General features: G+C 40.9%; 1 protein-coding gene across 1 annotated transcript; it reads left to right on the top strand.

The window, feature by feature from the left end:
* The first annotated feature begins 1,468 nt into the window (after positions 1-1,468).
* LOC124114801 (phenylalanine--tRNA ligase alpha subunit-like) lies at positions 1,469-18,923 on the top strand. The gene is made up of 13 exons (XM_046475561.2): positions 1,469-1,631; positions 5,405-5,542; positions 6,118-6,219; positions 8,281-8,399; positions 8,594-8,686; positions 11,263-11,391; positions 12,029-12,144; positions 12,768-12,852; positions 13,213-13,312; positions 14,487-14,652; positions 15,793-15,870; positions 16,827-16,941; positions 18,643-18,923. The coding sequence occupies exons 1-13, from the start codon at positions 1,497-1,499 to the stop codon at positions 18,761-18,763; spliced, it is 1,497 nt and encodes a 498-aa protein (XP_046331517.2). The 5' UTR covers positions 1,469-1,496; the 3' UTR covers positions 18,764-18,923.
* The last annotated feature ends 2,260 nt before the right edge of the window (positions 18,924-21,183 follow it).

Genomic DNA, 21,183 nt, shown 5'->3' with positions numbered 1-21,183 from the left:
GATGTGAATTATTGATATCACATTCTTTTAGATATCAATAATACGTTTCGAAATTGTAATATCTAAACCTGATTTAATTATATCAAACAATCGAATTTGTGATATCAATAATTCAATTTTTATATTGATAACTAATCCTATTCTATATCTAAAACTCAAATTTGTTATATAAATAAATGAATTATTAATATGAAAAAGGGAATAGTTAGAAGACGCATCACGACCCAACACTGCCTGGACTTTAGTTATATGTTGGTGTAACTGTTCTTATAAACATGTGAATGTAAGTAGGATAAGCAATCACTCAAAATCAAAACTTAACGATTTTGACTTGTTTCTTTGAATACAGTATTTCTATATATCGTATATATATCGACACGGTACGAAGATCAAGTTATAGTCGCACAACACGTTAATCCCGTTATTGTTGTACACATAATGTTGTTAGAATTCAATGTTCTCGTGGATACTTTACCAATAAGTTCGCAATAAAATATTATCACATAATAAGCACACTGAAATACCAAAATGTCTTGGAAATATATGCGTACGTGTAGAATCCAACTGATTATTTTTAGCGCGTGTACGGTCATCCAACGAAAAAATGTCGTGTATGGGTTAAACAGACAATGTGTTGACATCTAGTTATATATATTTATGAATTGGTCAATATTTCGACACATGTTCCTGCGATCAAACCCTATGATTGAGTGAGTGAGGTAACAGCACAATTACATCGACCGCGACCATAACTATGGCGACCATATCACTGATCAGGGCATCCATGTAAGTTTTATATATAAGATTCCTTGCTCTGAGTGAGAATCTATATTATTTAATGTAACATCACACACTTTCAATAAATCTGTATCATACTTTTTAACACATGATTTATAAACTGTTTGGTGTGGTTTTTTAAACTTATAGGAGATACGTAAAGCCACATTTGAAACTTAAATAGACTCTTTACGCCAATCAAGCAAATGCTCAAGTGTGCGCAAACATAACGCCTTTGAGAATTGAGAGGCATTTAGAAGTTGGAGTACTAAGTAAGGACAGAGACCACATACCGATCGGTATATTCATGGTCTCTGGTAAGGATAAAATGTATGGATGAACAACTTCTTTATTACAATTAGGAGCGACATTTCGGTGTAACACAGTTATCAAGCACCGTCGCACCTAATTGTAATAAAGAAGTGTTCATCCATATATCTTATTCTTACTTTTTGCAAACATGTTGAAGTAAAAAACTTAGGAAGTTCGCTCAAATTTCCTCCAAGTTGTGTGGCAATTTTTCTTCGAATAAAATATACAATATAAAAGACATATATATATATTTTAAAATCACAAAATAATTGTGTTATTGTTTTTTGGAACAGTCTATCTCTCGACTGACGAAATAGATTGAAACTAATATTGTGTGTCAGTTTCACAAGCAATGTAACCGGAAGCTGTTTCGTTTTAACTGTTGGTCGGTTTTACAATAACCCAAAATGGCTGACTTGAAACTCGTGTTGCAGGCTGTCGCTGATACCGGCGGTGTTGACAGTTTAGAACTTGCTTCTAAGTTAAATACAGACCACCAGAAGGTTGTAGGCGCGGTAAAGAGTCTACAGTCACACGAAGATGTAAGTATTTGTTGTTGTAGTATTTATTTTCACGGCAAGTTTTGAACAGATTCGTCTGCTAGAAACAAATGGCTGATGAAATCATCTTCCGCACTTATGAACCAGTTGACAACTAGGCTAACTGCACTCCGACCCTGCTTGGGAACTAACGGGATAAACTCTGCAGTGTATATACGGTGTGTTGCAACTTGTGTAAATTGTCCAATCTAAGCCACCTGAAAACCTGTCTTTGTTGCTTGCAGAGATCTGGTTCTATCAGTTAGGGTTACCCTTAGGCATAAGACGATATGTATGACCATCATGTTTTGTTTTGTTTCTGTTTTGTTTTTCATTGATCGTGATAATGAATGAATGCCATGCTTATGTAGGCCAATCAGATTTGATTATGTGATGTATCAGTGAATCGTCCCACCCTAATTACTCCCTACTTCAGGACTACGTATACGTGATGTATCAGTGAATCGTCCCACCCTAATTACTACCTACTTCAGGACTTGGTATACATGATGTATCAGTGAATCGTCCCACCCTAAATACTCCCTACTTCAGGACTTGGTATACATGATGTATCAGTGAATCATCCCTCCCTAATTACTCCCTACTTCAGGACTTGGTATACATGATGTATCAGTGAATCGTCCCTCCCTAATTACTCCCTACTTCAGGACTTGGTATACATGATGTATCAGTGAATCGTCCCTCCCTAATTACTCCTTACTTCAGGACTTGGTATACATGATGTATCAGTGAATCGTCCCTCCCTAATTACTCCCTACTTCAGGACTTGGTATACATGATGTATCAGTGAATCGTCCCTCCCTAATTACTCCCTACTTCAGGACTTGGTATACATGATGTATCAGTGAATCGTCCCACCCTAATTACTACCTACTTCAGGACTACGTATACGTGATGTATCAGTGAATCGTCCCACCCTAATTACTACCTGCTTCAGGACTACGTACACGTGATGTATCAGTGAATCTTCCCTCCCTAATTACTCCCTACTTCAGGACTTGGTATACATGATGTATCAGTGAATCGTTCCTCCCAAATACTCCCTACTTCAGGACTTGGTATACATGATGTATCAGTGAATCGTCCCTCCCTAATTACTCCCTACTTCAGGACTTGGTATACATGATGTATCAGTGAATTGTCCCTCCCTAATTACTCCCTACTTCAGGACTTGGTATACATGATGTATCAGTGAATCGTCCCTCCCTAATTACTCCCTACTTCAGGACTTGGTATACGTGATGTATCAGTGAATCGTCCCTCCCTAATTACTCCTTACTTCAGGACTTGGTATACATGATGTATCAGTGAATCGTCCCTCCCTAATTACTCCCTACTTCAGGACTTGGTATACATGATGTATCAGTGAATCGTCCCTCCCTAATTACTCCCTACTTCAGGACTTGGTATACATGATGTATCAGTGAATCGTCCCTCCCTAATTACTCCCTACTTCAGGACTCGGTATACTTGATGTATCAGTGAATCGTCCCTCCCTAATTACTCCCTACTACAGGACTTGGTATACATGATGTATCAGTGAATCGTCCCACCCTAATTACTCCCTACTTCAGGACTTGGTATACGTGATGTATCAGTGAATCGTCCCACCCTAATTACTACCTACTTCAGGACTACGTACACGTGATGTATCAGTGAATCTTCCCTCCCTAATTACTCCCTACTTCAGGACTTGGTATACATGATGTATCAGTGAATTGTCCCTCCCTAATTACTCCCTACTTCAGGACTTGGTATACATGATGTATCAGTGAATCGTTCCTCCCTAATTACTCCCTACTTCAGGACTTGGTATACATGATGTATCAGTGAATCGTTCCTCCCTAATTACTCCCTACTTCAGGACTTGGTATACATGATGTATCAGTGAATCGTTCCTCCCTACTTCAGGACTTGGTATACATGATGTATCAGTGAATCGTCCCTCCCTAATTACTCCCTACTTCAGGACTTGGTATACATGATGTATCAGTGAATCGTCCCTCCCTAATTACTCCCTACTTCAGGACTCGGTATACTTGATGTATCAGTGAATCGTCCCTCCCTAATTACTCCCTACTACAGGACTTGGTATACATGATGTATCAGTGAATCGTCCCACCCTAATTACTCCCTACTTCAGGACTTGGTATACGTGATGTATCAGTGAATCGTCCCACCCTAATTACTACCTACTTCAGGACTACGTACACGTGATGTATCAGTGAATCTTCCCTCCCTAATTACTCCCTACTTCAGGACTTGGTATACATGATGTATCAGTGAATTGTCCCTCCCTAATTACTCCCTACTTCAGGACTTGGTATACATGATGTATCAGTGAATCGTTCCTCCCTAATTACTCCCTACTTCAGGACTTGGTATACATGATGTATCAGTGAATCGTTCCTCCCTAATTACTCCCTACTTCAGGACTTGGTATACATGATGTATCAGTGAATCGTTCCTCCCTACTTCAGGACTTGGTATACATGATGTATCAGTGAATCGTCCCTCCCTAATTACTCCCTACTTCAGGACTTGGTATACATGATGTATCAGTGAATCGTCCCTCCCTAATTACTCCCTACTTCAGGACTTGGTATACATGATGTATCAGTGAATCGTCCCTCCCTAATTACTCCCTACTTCAGGACTTGGTATACATGATGTATCAGTGAATCGTCCCTCCCTAATTTCCTCTCTACTTCAGGACTTGGTATACTTGATGTATCAGTGAATCGTCCCATCCTAATTACTACCTACTTCAGGACTACGTATACGTGATGTATCAGTGAATCGTCCCTCCCTAATTACTCCCTACTTCAGGACTTGGTATACATGATGTATCAGTGAATCGTCCCTCCCTAATTACTCCTTACTTCAGGACTTGGTATACATGATGTATCAGTGAATCGTCCCTCCCTAATTACTCCCTACTTCAGGACTTGGTATACATGTTGTATCAGTGAATCGTTCCTCCCTAATTACACCCTACTTCAGGACTTGGTATACATGATGTATCAGTGAATCGTTCCTCCCTAATTACTCCCTACTTCAGGACTTGGTATACGTGATGTATCAGTGAATCGTTCCTCCCTAATTACTCCCTACTTCAGGACTTGGTATACATGATGTATCAGTGAATCGTCCCTCCCTAATTACTCCCTACTTCAGGACTTGGTATACGTGATGTATCAGTGAATCGTCCCTCCCTAATTACTCCCTACTTCAGGACTTGGTATACATGATGTATCAGTGAATCGTCCCACCCTAATTACTCCCTACTTCAGGACTTGGTATACGTGATGTATCAGTGAATCGTCCCTCCCTAATTACTCCCTACTTCAGGACTTGGTATACGTGATGTATCAGTGAATCGTTCCTCCCTAATTACTCCCTACTTCAGGACTTGGTATACATGATGTATCAGTGAATCGTTCCTCCCTAATTACTCCCTACTACAGGACTTGGTATACATGATGTATCAGTGAATCGTTCCTCCCTAATTACTCCCTACTTCAGGACTTGGTATACATGATGTATCAGTGAATCGTCCCTCCCTAATTACTCCCTACTTCAGGACTACGTATACATGATGTATCAGTGAATCGTCCCACCCTAATTACTCCTTACTACAGGACTTGATTATGTGTCCCCTAAGTCATTACAATCTTCAACATGGATTTGCTTTGTATAGTTCTTGTGATGGATGTTTTTTTTCATCTGAAGTCTTCTTCTTCTTATTCTAACAGCTCATCAAAGTTGAGCAGAGGCAGAGTAAGAGATGGGACATAACCGAGGAGGGCAAGGAGGTGGTTGCCAACGGCAGTCACGAGGCCAGGGTGTACCAAGTTGTGCCAGAGGAAGGCATAACACAGGCTCAGATCATGGTAATTACCTACTTTCTGGGCAAATATTCTCAATGGAGGGTGTCTGGGATTTTGTATTAAGATTATAGGGCTGGGACGGGTAACTTGGGTACCCGGGACGGTTGGGTACTGAGTAGGACCCGGGTACCCACAGGACTATGACAAAATTTATCTAGAACTGTATGGTTACACTACAAGTCACTAATGTTTGCATTTCTTTCTGACTGTGCACACATTTCTTCTGATTTTTCATATGGTTGAATAAAGATATAACTTAATTCAACTTCAGTGTATGGATGACCAGTTTATTTAATACATGTATCTAAATACGTTTTGCCAGGGCTATGCTAAAAATATTCCCAATCGGACATTTTGAGATATCTCCTGAGACCTACAGTGGGTACCCGGGGAGTGTCCGGTAATATGGAGATGGGTACCCGGTAGTAAATTTGGACTCGTCCCAACCCTATAAGATTAGATATTTTTTCAGCAACAACAATAAATCCAGATATTTTTATCTTAAAACTATCATTTAGTGTTGATAAACTCCGATTGCTGTTTCTTTGTGTTTCAAGGTTGTACATTCTTCTTTTCAGAGCTCTGTTCCAAATGCCAAGATTGGTTTCAGTAAAGCTATGTCTGCCAAGTGGATAAAAATGGACAAAAAGGCTGAAGGAGGACCTAAAGTTTTCAGATCAGTATGTCTCTGATGATACTGTAGCTAAAGAGTTCAGATCAGTATGTCTCTGATGATACTGTAGCTAAAGTGTTCAAATCAGTATGTGTTTCTGATACTGCTGTAGCTTAAATTTTCAGATCTGTATTTATCACAGTTCTGTTCTAAATAAGTTCTTGTAATTTGATAGCTTACTCAGGCCTAGCCTTTGATTATTGTCAACAAAGGCAACAAAAAGATAGAGATATTTTCACTTTTTTTCGAATTCCACTCTCAAATAGGGGAATATGGATAGAGTTGATGAAAGGTAAGAGTTATAAAGAAGTACAAGATGGTCTGACAGTAATCATTTCTTTGCCCCTTCAGTTGTGCTGGTGCTGTAATACTGCTACTAGTAATACAATATCAATCAAGTGAATCATTGTGAAATAGTGAGTGAGTGAGTTGGGTTTACCGCTGCTTTTAACAGTATTCCAGTTATATCACGACATGTCAGCTTAATGTGGGAGGAAAGCCTGAAGTGATGCAGGTCTTAGACGTTTACCACTTCGGTGAAACTCACGAGCACGGGTATGGTGCTGACAAACCTAGAAACATAATTGGGGCAAACCGGGATTTGAACCCACAATCATAGGTTTATGATGTGCCTAAGGGATGCAACTCTGCACAGAGAATCAACACCCATGCCCCCCATTGTGAAATAAGTCGCCTACTTTTGCTATAATTTCCACAGTTCTAACATGTTGGTCAAGGCTATCTTGGCTCAGTGAGCAAAGTAGGGGTGACTATTGGTCTGGAAATCACTATTGCGATAACTATTGATATTGCAAGCAACTATTGCGATAAATATTGATATGGCAAGCAACTATTGCGATAAATATCTATAGTTTTCAGTGTATCATTTTAGATGGATTTTACAGTTGAATTAAACCTTGGAACTGAAGTTTCCTTTGAATGTGATAACCATAACAACAAATAAAAAGTAAAGTTTGTGATTTGACTGATTTTCTTTTCTTTTCCCTAATAATTTAAGAAAAAGAAACTTCCACATTACCATGTGTAAATTACTACCACTATCAAAAGAAAAACAAATTTGAACAGCATTGCATGTATTTCATTGATTTGGTAAATACAATAAAAACTATTGATATTCCTAACGGATATCGATACTATTGATCGGGAACTGATTTAACAATCGATTTATTGACTTTAAGTGCTTACCATAGCAATATATCGATATTTCAATTTATCTTGACACCCCTAGAGCAAAGTGTTCACAACAATGTCAAAAATAACTGCCTGCACGCCTGCCTGTAGACTAGCATCTAATCTCTGAAATGAACATATACAGAAAAAAAAACAGTTGTTAAAAATATCCACATTGTCACTGCAGGGAACACCAAAAACTGTAATCACACATGGGGTCTTTGGCCTGGAGAGTGAATTCTTTTACCACCCGGCTGCAATGAATTGCCTCAGAGAATGTCTTTTTATCAAAAGGGATGAATATGATTGTGATGTGGTGCAAGTTGGCATGAGCCTACTTGCCCGAATCAGCTTGTTTGATGTTAAAGGTATCTCAAAGGCTAGTAGAATGTCAGGGTCTCAAGGTGGTGTGTCCTTACATGATATCACATTTCATGCTTGTATTGTTTCAAGTTTGGGGGGGCACGGGTGGCCCAGTCGTCTAAGGCGCCGGGATTTGCTGTGCAGAGTTGTGTCCCCTTGGCACGCCAGAAACCTATGATTGTGGGTTCAAATCCCAGTTCGCCCCGATTATGTTTCTAGGTTTGTCAGCACCGTACCCATGTTTGTGGGTTTCACCGAAGTGGTAAACGGCTGAAACCTGCATCACTTCGGGCTTTCCTCACACATTAAGATGACATGCCGCGTTATAACTGTAAACTGTTAAAAGCGGCGTTTAACTCACTCACTCACTCACTCACTCACTCACTCACTCACTCACTCACTCACTCACTCACTCACTCACTCACTCACTCACTCACAATAGCTAGAGACATAATCATGCTACTTGGTGATATTGAGTGTAAACCTGCCATGAGATGGTTGTGTGTGTTTCTAGGCAGACACCATAGAGGACAAGGTTCAGCTGTGCCTCCTCAAGATACAGAATCTTCAGCTGGAGGACGTCCCACAGGACCAGAGGGCCGAACTCAAGAAGAGGAAACTCATCTCAGAAGTGTCAGTGTGTCCTCCTCATTAATCAGAACTAGTTTGTGTTAAAATTATCAAAGTGGTGTACCACCCAGGTCGGCATGGATATTGTCATCTGGCACATTTATACAAAAGATGTTAAACATATTATAATGTGGTTTCTAATCTTGAGTTCCAGTAAACATGGTAATACATTTAAAACTGTTGTTCTTTATTTTCAGAAAAGTTACGAGCTACTTCATTTCCAAGGGAGACAAGTTTTCTCTGACTGTGGCAAAGGCTGATGTGGACCTCACCCCAGAGATGATCTCTAGGTAGGCTACACAGTGTAACATGGAGCACAGTGGGAGGGAAGAGGCTACACAGTGTAACATAGAGCACAGTGGGAGGGAAGAGGCTACACAGTGTAACATAGAGCACAGTGGGAGGGAAGAGGCTACACAGTGTAACATAGAGCACAGTGGGAGGGAAGAGGCTACAGAGTGTAACATAGAGCACAGTGGGAGGGAAGAGGCTACAGAGTGTAACATAGAGCACAGTGTGAGGGAAGAGGCTACACAGTGTAACATAGAGCACAGTGGGAGGGAAGAGGCTACACAGTGTAACATAGACCACGGTGGGAGGGAAGAGGCTACACTGTGTAACATAGAGCACAGTGGTAGGGAAGAGGCTACACCGTGTAACATAGAGCACAGTGGGAGGGAAGAGTCCACACAGTGTAACATAGAGCACAGTGGGAGGGAAGAGGCTACACAGTGTAACATAGAGTACAGTGTGAGGGAAGAGGCTACACAGTATAACATAGAGCACAGTGTGAGGGAAGAGGCTACACAGTGTAACATAGAGTACAGTGGGAGGGAAGAGGCTACACAGTGTAACATAGAGCACAGTGTGAGGGAAGAGGCTACACAGTGTAACATAGAGTACAGTGGGAGGGAAGAGGCTACATAGTATAACATAGAGCACAGTGTGAGGGAAGAGGCTACACATTGTAACATAGAGCACAGTGTGAGAGAAGAGGCTACACAGTGTAACATAGAGCACAGTGTGAGGGAAGAGGCTACACAGTGTAACAGAGAGCACAGTGTGAGGGAAGAGGCTACATAGTATAACATAGAGCACAGTGGGAGGGAAGAGGCTACACAGTGTAACATAGAGCACAGTGTGAGGGAAGAGGCTACATAGTATAACATAGAGCACAGTGTGAGGGAAGAGGCTACATAGTGTAACATAGAGTACAGTGTGAGGGAAGAGGCTACACAGTGTAACATAGAGCACAGTGTGAGGGAAGAGGCTACACAGAATAACATAGAGCACAGTGGGAGGGAAGAGGCTACACAGAATAACATAGAGCACAGTGTGAGGGAAGAGGCTACACTGTGTAACATAGAACACAGTGGGAGGGAAGAGTCCACACAGTGTAACATAGAGCACAGTGTGAGGGAAGAGGCTACATAGTATAACATAGAGCACAGTGTGAGGGAAGAGTCCACACAGTGTAACATAGAGCACAGTGTGAGGGAAGAGGCTACATAGTATAACATAGAGCACAGTGTGAGGGAAGAGATTACACTGTGTAACATAGAACACAGTGTGAGGGAAGAGTCCACACAGTGTAACATAGAGCACAGTGTGAGGGAAGAGGCTACATAGTATAACATAGAGCACAGTGTGAGGGAAGAGGCTACACAGTGTAACATAGAGCACAGTGTGAGGGAAGAGGCTACATAGTATAACATAGAGCACAGTGTTAGGGAAGAGGCTACACTGTGTAACATAGAGCACAGTGTGAGGGAAGAGGCTACATAGTATAACATAGAGCACAGTGTGAGGGAAGAGGCTACATAGTATAACACAGAACACAGTGTTAGGGAAGAGGCTACACTGTGTAACATAGAACACAGTGGGAGGGAAGAGTCCACACAGTGTAACATAGAGCACAGTGTGAGGGAAGAGGCTACATAGTATAACATAGAGCACAGTGTGAGGGAAGAGGCTACACAGTATAACATAGAGCACAGTGTGAGGGAAGAGGCTACAGAGTGTAACATAGAGTACAGTGGGAGGGAAGAGGCTACACAGTGTAACATAGAACACAATGGGAGGGAAGAGGCTGCACAGTGTAACATAGAGCACAGTGTGAGGGAAGAGGCTACACTGTGTAACATAGAGCACAGTGTGAGGGAAGAGGCTACACATTGTAACATAGAGCACAGTGGGAGGGAAGAGGCTACACGGTGTAACATAGAACACAATGGGCGGGAAGAGGCTGCACAGTGTAACATAGAACACAATGGGCGGGAAGAGGCTACACAGTGTAACATAGAACACAATGGGCGGGAAGAGGCTACACAGTGTAACATAGAACACAATGGGCGGGAAGAGGCTGCACAGTGTAACATAGAGCACAGTGTGAGGGAAGAGGCTACACAGTGTAACATAGAGCACAGTGTGAGGGAAGAGGCTACACAGTGTAACATAGAACACAGTGTGAGGGAAGAGGCTACACATTGTAACATAGAGCACAGTGGGAGGGAAGAGGCTACACAGTATAACATAGAGCACAGTGTGAGGGAAGAGGCTACACATTGTAACATAGAGCACAGTGGGAGGGAAGAGGCTATACGGTGTAACACAGAACACAGTGTGAGGGAAGAGGCTACACAGTGTAACATAGAGCACAGTGGGAGGGAAGAGGCTACAGAGTGTAACATAGAGCACAGTGGGAGGGAAGAGGCTACATAGTATAACATAGAACACAGTGTGAGGGAAGAGGCTACACTGTGTAACATAGAGCACAGTGTGAGGGAACAATCTGAGTATCATACATATCTTATTTTATTTGTATAACTCCTCTTGTTTGTGATGTAACGTGGCTTTCTTTCTTCAGTGGGTCCTGGAAAACGAAGACATTCAAGCCGTATAACTTTGATGCTCTGGGGATCCAACCACCCAGCGGACATCTTCACCCATTGCTCAAAGTGCGTGCCGAGTACCGCCAGATCTTCTTGGAGATGGGGTAGGTTTGGTCAAAGTGTGGGCTGTGTACCAACAGTTCCTCCTGTAGATGGGGTAATTCTGGTGGCCTAAGCAGATATGGATACAGACCTATTGCCATATTTTATCAGAAATGTGTCAATCTCATTAACATCAGAACTTGGTTCTCGCTACAGCTGAACAAAGATCTGAGGACATCTCATTACAGGTCACGTCAGACTGACCGACCAATGGAATGACTTACATGAAGTCGACATTAGCCAATCAGAAGGCTGTTAAATGATGAAAAAGACATATTATTGTTAACAAAGATAATAAGTTACACTCATACAAACGTGCACAGTCATGGATGTTGAATTTGTGAAACGTTCTCTGATTGGACTATCGATATTAGCAATAGTCCAGTCATGTTTAGCACAGGTAAGTAGGTTTGATGTGGCAAGGGTGGAAACAAGATTTTGATAACAGGGCTAGTGGACACTCTTGCCTCGGGAAGATGGGAATGACATGAATCAGATGTACTGCGACTGCCAGTTGCCCAGTTCCCTGTTTAAGACAAAGGTTTCTGTCATGATTTTTTGTTGACGTGTATATTTAGGGTTAAGATATATGGCTGAAAGAAGTTATCTCACAAAAGTTATGTGTACATTTGTCTGCAGATTTTCTGAGATGCCTACCAACAACTTCGTAGAGAGTAGCTTCTGGAATTTCGATGCTCTCTTCCAGCCTCAGAAGCACCCGGCCCGAGATGCCCACGACACTTTCTTCGTATCAGGTGCTTGTTACAATCATTCTTACAGTAATGTTCAAAGGGATTCATCCTCATATTTGTTTTACTGCCCTTAAAACTGTTTGGCCAATAAACCTTTGTGATTGCAATCTGATTTCAGTTATGCCAACGAATAATTGTTAATGAAAATAGCAATATAATTCATGATTGTGATTCTCACAGGAATGTCATGAGAGTGCAATGTATAATGTGGCAAGATGTTTGGTTAGGTCATCGCTTGACCACCTGATCTCAATGCCTCTTACAAGAAGCATTGCCTCTTACAAGAAGCATTGCCTCTTACGTCAAGCATTGCCTCTTACAACAAGCATTGCCTTTTACAACAAGCATTGCCTCTTTTCACTTTTGTGAAATATGACAGGAATCTTTAACATTTTAAATCTTTTAAATGGGATCAAACTACAAACCAGTCAGACTCTGAATAGTGTTTGTTGTGGCTACATTTTGAGTTTTGATTGACATTATACCAAGCATTGAGAATCAATAGAAAGAATATACAAATTTTGTCCAGACTATAATTTGAAAAACTAAAACTTAATATCTGTGTATAACATTGTTTTTCACTTTTTAAGAACACATCCTGGTAACTGAAAACTATTTTTTTCTAGACCCAGCAAATGCTCAGATATTTGAGGAGGATTACCGTCAACGAGTGGAGAAGGTTCATTCAGAAGGAGGTTATGGATCTCTGGGGTAATCTTTTCATTATTTGTTTATAAATTCAACATGTTCAATGCTTCACTAAATGTTGGTAATATTTGATGCATAATGGTCACATTGATGAAATGTTTTCAATATTTATAACAGCATTTCTTCACAGTTTGTTAACTTTTGAAATCTTGTCCTCTCTCATATATCAATCTGTGACATTGTCAGACTTGGCGCCTGTGTTTACCATTCTCTGTGTCTGTGACATCATCAGACTCAGCGCCTGTGTTTACCATTCTCTATGTCTATGACATCGTCAGACTTGACGCCTTTGTTTACCATTCTCTATGTCTGTGACATCGTCAGACTTGACGCCTGTGTTTACCATTGTCTATGTCTGTGCAGGTACAAGTGTGAGTGGAAGACTGAGGAAGCCAAGAAGAACCTCCTGCGAACACACACAACGGCCGTCAGCGCCCGCATGCTGTATAAGACTGCTCAGGCGGTAGGTGTTCCAGGAACATGAGTGTAGAGAACTAGACTGTGACAATCACAAGTGATAGTCTCCTAACAGAGGTAGCAAGGATTGTTTGTATCATTCTGCAATAGCTTCCCTTCAGAAATCACTTTATGCACATGGGTCTATCAGTTTTAATTCAGGAAAGAAAATGAGCAGCAAATATTCATCATATGCTTGGGATGCCCAAGCGGTTTAAGGCTTTGCAGAGTTGCAGCTCTTTATTATGCCAGGATCTGCTGATTGTTCGAATCACAGAATATGACCTGGTCTGTCAGCACCTGGGTCAATGGGTTTCACCTGCATCACTTTTGGCCTTCCTCCCACATAACTCATCTTCCCGAGGCAAGAGACTACAAAAGTCCAGTTTCCACCCTTGCCGAACTAGGCTGGTATTATGGAGTTACATTTTGGCTTGACTAACGAGTCTATGCATAGTCCAATTAAAATCGTGCAACGAAATCGAAATACAGTTCGTAAACTGTTGTGCAGATTTTGGTCGATTGCAGTATTTGCAAAGCATGTGCACTGCCAACTCGTCAACAGATATTTTCCAGATCTTTTCATGTTTTTAGTCAAGTTGCTCGCGTGATTTGATGCACTTAGCAATGTAAGACCGGTTTTATTGCAATATAGATGACTATCGTTCAGATCGTCTTGACTGGGAGCCGCCATTTTGTTTGAAACAAATGCAAGTGATACGAGAGGTGGAATCTGATTGGTCCATAGGAGAGGCTTAGAAGGGACATAACTTGTAATAACCAATGGTAGCGCTACAATCGAGCTGAGGAATTCCAGCCTAGTTCGGCAAGGGTGGAAGCTGGACTTTTAAAGTCAGTTAACTCTCTTGCCTCGGGAAGATGACATGACTAGCTGCGGTATAACAGTTCAAAGCTATGTCAAGCCCAAACTTGATTGTATACTTTAATCTATAGACATACATCATTACAAAGTAATTCTTCCAGAAAGCATGGTATCAGGAAACAATGTAACAAACTACGGTTTTGAGAATTTACAATGTACTTAAATGTTTAACTCTCTAAAGCAGATGTCATCTAATACTTTGAAAATGAAAAGTTGTTTGTTTTGTTTTTCATTTTTGGTTTTCTCATTCACCACCATGAACATGATATGAATGTTGTGTATATGATCTTCCTTCCAGAACTCCCTGCCAGTGAAACTCTTCTCCATTGACCGAGTGTTCCGCAATGAGAACCTGGACGCCACACACCTGGCGGAGTTCCACCAGATTGAGGGCGTGGTGGCTGACCGAGGACTCACCCTCGGGGACTTGATGGGCGTGATCCATGCCTTCTTCCTCAAGCTTGGTCAGTGTTGTTTCTTTGTTTGTTGTTCTTTTGTTGCTTAACACAGCATTCAGCAATATTCCAGATATATGACGTTGGTCTGTAAATGATCAAGTCTGGATCAGACAATTCAGTGACAATATGAGCATCGATCTGCGCAATTTGAAAATGATGCCATGCATCAACCAAGTGAGATGCCTGACCACCCGATCCTGTTAGTTGCCTCTTACAACAAGCATAGTCATCTTTAAAGACAGAAATAGGTTGCTGAAGACCAGTTCTAACCCGGATGTTCACAGGTAGCTTGGTCAGTGATCAGGACTTTGCTCAACACCTGTTCACGAAAACTGACAAGTTAAATAGTTTGATAACTGTTAAGAAAGATGGCTTTACTCATGATGTCAACCACTGGTTTGTCTTCCCCAGAAACAATTTAGTTACAGAAGTGAGTATGGCTTTATGCCTTGTTTAGCAAAATATCCACATTGTCACTGCAGGGAACACCAAAAACTGTAATCACACATGGGGTCTTTGGCCTGGAGAGTGAATTCTTTTACCACCCGGCTGCAATGAATTGCCTCAGAGAATGTCTTTTTATCAAAAGGGATGAATATGATTATGATGTGGTGCAAGTTGGCATGAGCCTACTTGCCCGAATCAGCTTGTTTGATGTTAAAAGTATCTCAAAGGCTAGTAGAATGTCAGGGTCTCAAGGTGGTGTGTCCTTACATGATATCACATTTCATGCTTGTATTGTTTCAAGTTTGGGGGGGCACGGGTGGCCCAGTCGTCTAAGGCGCCGGGATTTGCTCTGCAGAGTTGCGTCCCTTTGGCACACCGGAAACCTATGATTGTGGGTTGGAATCCCGGTTCACCCCGATTATGTTACTAGGTTTATCAGCACCATACCCGTGCTCGTGGGTTTCACCGAAGTGGTAAACTTCTGAGACCTGCATCACTTTGGGCTTTCCTCCCACATTAAGCTGACACGCCGCGATATAACTCGAATACTGTTAAAAGCGGCGTTAAACCAAACTCACTCACTCAACTGTTTCAGGCTTAAGTTGCATCCCTGATGTTGTTAATGTCGGAATGTTTTACAAAATATTGGACCTGGATAGTTAAAGGTGGTTCATTTCTTTCTCATTATATATTTTTCAGGTATCACGAAACTGCGTTTCAAGCCGGCCTACAACCCCTACACGGAACCCAGCATGGAGATCTTCAGTTATCATGAAGGTAACGACACTCTAACAGAGCACTGCAATATAAAATTAACATGTTTCACATACCATAATGCTTTTACTGTTTTGTTTGTAACAGGACAGACAATAAAGTGCCAACAGTTGATGTTTAGAAGAAATACATTTAATTTATGCGAGTAGAGATCCATTTCCAGCCCATGTGTGATAATGATGTCACATGCTCTACGGCTCACATTAGTGCTTTTGTGATTTGAGATTTTGTGACTTGAGATTTTGTGACATCTAGTAGATCACGATGCAGTATTATTGACACTGTTAGGTTCTTGACACGGTTCTGTCTATAGAAGATCTATGGCTGTTTAGCTAATAAATACAGAGTTACTGAAAGATGTGACGTCATTTATAAATTGAAAATGGTCACAATGTATTTTTCAAGTCCTGACGAACAAAAGTATGACTGAATCATTAATTTATTAAAATTGCAGATAACGGACACTTTTAGTCTAGTCTTAAATACAATGTACACTCAAATATCAGGGTGTCAATGGTTGACTTCTTTCTTCTGACATTGAAATCTGAACCTATGAGCATGTGCAAAGATACGTCATCATTAAACATCTTGGAAATCACCTGTCTGGTGCTAGGCATTAAGGGGCTAAAACAAGGATCGGTCGGCTCGGAGTCAGTATACTGTGTCTGAGTGGGGTATTCATGTTAAACTGCTGCATGGTATCTCAATGGGCTAGCACTATAAATCAGCATCAGTCCGGTATAGTGCACGCGCGCACGTTGCTATATAAGTGCAATAATCTTGGATGCGACTTTAAACTCCATTTCACCTTACCTCTTGGAAATCAAGTGAAGGATGACACAAGTCACCTGCCTAGGACTCCTGTGTTTATGACTTGACACCTAGAATATATTACTGGACTCCAAATGGACAGACCCAGATAAATCTGTGCTAAGTGCTGCCTGTCCTGTTTTTATTAGGCTTGAAGAAGTGGGTGGAGATTGGCAACTCTGGAGTGTTCAGACCGGAGATGCTGTTGCCAATGGGCCTGCCTCCCGATGTGGCCGTCATCGCCTGGGGACTGTCTCTAGAAAGGTAAACAGTCGTGTACTTACTAATAAGTGTTGTATACTCTCCCCAGGGAGCTGAGAAGGATGGTTGAATGAGGCTAGTTGTACACTACCACCCATCATGAAACAACATGCTGAATCTGAATGAATAGCTGTCAGAATGAACCTAACTTGAGGGACCAGTTCAAAAGTTTGATGTCGGATAAAAATCTCAATTATTTGAGTTTAGGGATGGGGTTGTCAATGGCCCTGCAAGTTTTCCTATCAGACAAAATCAACTTACCTGATTTTTCAAGGTTTTTTAAAGGAACTTAACTAAACCGATCCTGTTTTTGTTCATATGAATTGTCTGTTATGAATTGTCATAAATACATCCAGTCTTTCCACAAGGTATAGTTTTATCATCGCCAGCAATAGTCCAGCTAGTACAGTGCGTAATATATGACAAATTTGTTGACAATCCAACATCTAGTAAATACTTTCATTTGATGAATGTTCCGAAAAAGCAGTGCAAAACACAAGAATGCTTGACAAAAGAGGCCACTAAACCCGGATATTCAACATTTTCAGAAATTAAGTTTTTTTCGGGGCTAGGGGTATGTCTCAAAGCTTAAGTTTTTTTTTTATCCAACATCAAACTTTGAAGTGGTCCCTAACCAGTCATGAAAGTTGAAGACACACTCATTGTAAGTCACTTGGGACATGGAGAGTTTCCTGGCATGACAGATTAACTATAGTAATATGAAAGAAGCTATCATTATATGAAAGAATCGGTTGCCAGTAATATGAAAGAAGCTATCATTATATGAAAGAATCGGTTACCATGACAGATTAACTATAGTAATATGAAAGAAGCTATTATTATATGAAAGAATCGGCTGCCATGACAGATTAATTATAATAGTAATATGAAAGAAGCTATTATTATATGAAAGAATCGGTTGCCATGACAGATTAACTATAGCATTGTATAGTAATATGAAAGAAACTATCATGATATGAAAGAATCGGTTGCCATGACAGATTAACTATAGTAATATGAAAGAAGCTATCATAATATGAAAGAATCGGTTGCCATGACAGATTAACTATAGTAATATGAAAGAATCAGGTGTTCCTTAACTTCCTTTGAGTGGTATATATTGTACTTGAGTGTATATGTTGTACCCAGTTCACAGTAGCATCATTAGGTGGGTTGTTTATAACTTGGTTCATGGGGCCACTGAAACTTATCAAGAATGTGGACAGACAGTTCCCAGTTAAAAGCTTTTTTTGTTAATGCCAAGCCTGACATTCATGTCTGCCTGAGACAAATGGTACATGCTTAAAAAACTGCAATTGGTTGATGAAATAATATTCATAGCTACACTGGTTCTTCAAGCAGTAAATGTGTGGTGTGTACCAACTGTATTGATTTGTTAACATTCTTGGGATGTTTCAGTCACAGAGAGAATTGCATTGATATATTCCCTTCCTACCAACCCTATATTCTTACACAAAAAACAAAGAAAATCATTTAAGACTATTTGTAACTATTTGTATATTTTTATTTTGAAAAATAATCTGTGGACCAAATAATACAAAAAAACCTTGTTGCCATGTCTTCCTGACTTTGCAATGTCTTTATCTTGATTAGGGTAAATTATACCATTTTGACTGGATCATGATGAAGTGAACCATCTTTATTGTTATGATGTACCAAGAACAATAAACATGTTTGTTTCAGACCAACAATGATAAAGTATGGCATCAACAACATCCGTGATCTTATTGGTCCACGAGTCAACCTTCAGATGGTTCACGACAACCCAATGTGCAGACTAGAGAAATCTCGGACGGCATCCTAGGTCACAATATATAATACAATTTATTTAAATCACTTGGCTGTGCCAATCTTCTGACCCTTGTTTGGGGGGTCAGTGTCGGATATCATGGTAAAATTCATCACTTCAGCAATTTGGAGAATGCATGAAACCAATTATGTCATTAAACTATGTGCGTCTATGACTTTATTGTCCAGGTGTTTGTTGAATAATGCTACACTACTAATATTCCCACAACCAGTAGATGTAAATAATCTAGCCTTGGCCAGACAAACCTGTGATTATTATTATGAGTGAGTGAGTGAGTGTTACGCTGCTTTTAAGAGTGTTCCAGTTATATTATGGCGTGTCAGCTTAATGTGGGAGGAAAGCCCGAAGTGATGCAGGTCTAAGACGTTTACCACTTCGGTGAAACCAATGAGCACAGGTATGGTGCTGACAAACCTAGAAACATAATCGGGGCCAAACGGGATTCGAACCCACAATCATAGGTTTCTGGCGTGCCAAAGGGACGCAACTCTGCAGAGCAAATCCTGGTGCCTTAGACGACTGTGCCCCCTATTATTAATATGAGGAACGATGACATGCAATAACTAAGTCACCAATTCTGGAAGCGTATGCGATTAAGTGGCCTTGTACAACAGGCATATATGGCTTGGTACCAATTCAATCTGGAATCTCCTCGGGGTGAAATGTCTGGGTGCCATTAAGAGACCTTCAACTACAAGCACAGATTGGATTCGATTCCACCTGGAATCACTTTGTGGTGTAATGTCCAAGTGATGTTTAATACTCAATATAACTTCTGTTTATCTGTTTGTTGTTTAACGCTGCACTCAACAATATCCCAGCTATATGATGATGGTCTGTAAATAATCAAGTCAGGACCTGATAATCCAGTGATTAATAACATGAGCATCGATCAACACCATTGGGATACAATGACATGCATCAACCAAGTCATCGAGCCTGACCCCCCCATCCCGTTTGTCGCCTCCTAGGACAAGCAAAGTCGCCTTTTACAGCAAGCATGGGTTGCTGAAGACCTATTCTATCCCAAATCTTCTATACATAACCAAACATTTACACCACTTTATATATGAAGCAGAGTTACTTTTTTTCCGTCAGTATACATGTATAAACAAAAGAGTCTTTATCAGGCCTACCAAAGACAAAAACTAATGTGTGTCCTAAAACAGAAATTTGTATGCTATTTATTTTATTTTTGTTACTCGCAATTATGTGTAGATTTTGCACACTATTCGCTGGGTTGAGTTCGAGTCGACAATGTATTCAGAACAATGATATGCAATCCAGCTGCTTACTCGTTTTCAGAATACATTGTCGACTCGAACCCAATCTCATTAAAGATTACACTACACATAGATTGACTCCACCCAGCGAATAGTTTAAGTGTACAAAATCTACTCATGTTTCTGCAAGTGGATATTATAGTGTGGAATACAGACGAACAGCTTACACATAACTCGGCAATCAAGATCAGCTACTCTGTTAATGAAAATATCTCCATGGTCTAGTAGAGAGTCCGCCCAAAGAGCGGATGTCTGTGGTTCGATTTCTTGGCCATGTCATACCAAAAGACGCCAAAATGGCTCGGCATGAACCAAGGTGAAGTGAGGTGAAATTGGGTTTAATGTCGCGTCCATGATTATTGCACTTATATAGCGACGTGCATGCACATGTGTGTGTGTGGCTGCTTGTACTAGTCCGGACTGATGCTAATTTATAGGTGCTAGCTCACTGAGATACCATGCCACACTTTAACATGAATACCCCACTCAGACACAGTATACTGACTCCGAGCCGACCAGTCTTTGTTATAGCCCCTTAATACCGAGCGCCAGACAGGGTAACAACAAGTACCATCTTTTGACGTCATTTGGTATGACGCGGTCGGGGATTGAACCCCACACCTTCCGCTCTCCGGGCAGACGCTCTACCACTAGACCACGGAGGCCGTCCATGAAACAAAGACTGGTCGGCTATCAGTATACTGTGTCTGAGTGGGGTAACCGTGTCAAACTGTATCTAAATGGGTCAGCATTGTAAAACTGGACTAAAGTAGTCCCGGAAATATAAAGAAACATGTGTCCTCTTATTGCCATCTTAGAATGTACATCTTAGACAAAATATGAGGCTGCATTTGTTTTGTCAACACTGCTCCCATGATGTGGATAGCATTATACGGTCATATCCCTAGCTTTGTACACAACTTGGAGTCTGTAGTAGGAAATGTATACCAATTCTTTACACTTGAGAGGGATCGATGGAAACCATTTATTAACCTGCATAGTGTATAGTGTGTATAGGGTGTATTACCAAAGTGCCCAAGCTCTGCGGTTTTCGATGCCAACAAGTCTTTGGTATAAAAAGAACCAAGACGGTAGGGGTCGTCTCAAAAACAAAACCGGGACGTAAGAGGA

Source organism: Haliotis rufescens, unplaced genomic scaffold (assembly GCF_023055435.1).
Source record: "Haliotis rufescens isolate VD_foot unplaced genomic scaffold, xgHalRufe1.0.p SCAF_2, whole genome shotgun sequence".
Classification (NCBI taxonomy): domain Eukaryota; kingdom Metazoa; phylum Mollusca; class Gastropoda; order Lepetellida; family Haliotidae; genus Haliotis; species Haliotis rufescens.
The sequence above is the reverse complement of the archived record's forward strand: the minus strand, read 5'-3'. Positions and strand labels throughout refer to the sequence as shown.

Excerpts from the sequence above, each read along its gene's own strand:
- LOC124114801 (XM_046475561.2), top strand. The coding sequence starts at position 1,497 with ATGGCTGACTTGAAACTCGTGTTGCAGGCTGTCGCTGATACCGGCGGT. Across the intron at positions 11,392-12,028 it reads CAGATCTTCTTGGAGATGGG|ATTTTCTGAGATGCCTACCA; the intron begins GTAGGTTTGGTC and ends ATTTGTCTGCAG. Across the intron at positions 15,871-16,826 it reads GATCTTCAGTTATCATGAAG|GCTTGAAGAAGTGGGTGGAG; the intron begins GTAACGACACTC and ends TGTTTTTATTAG.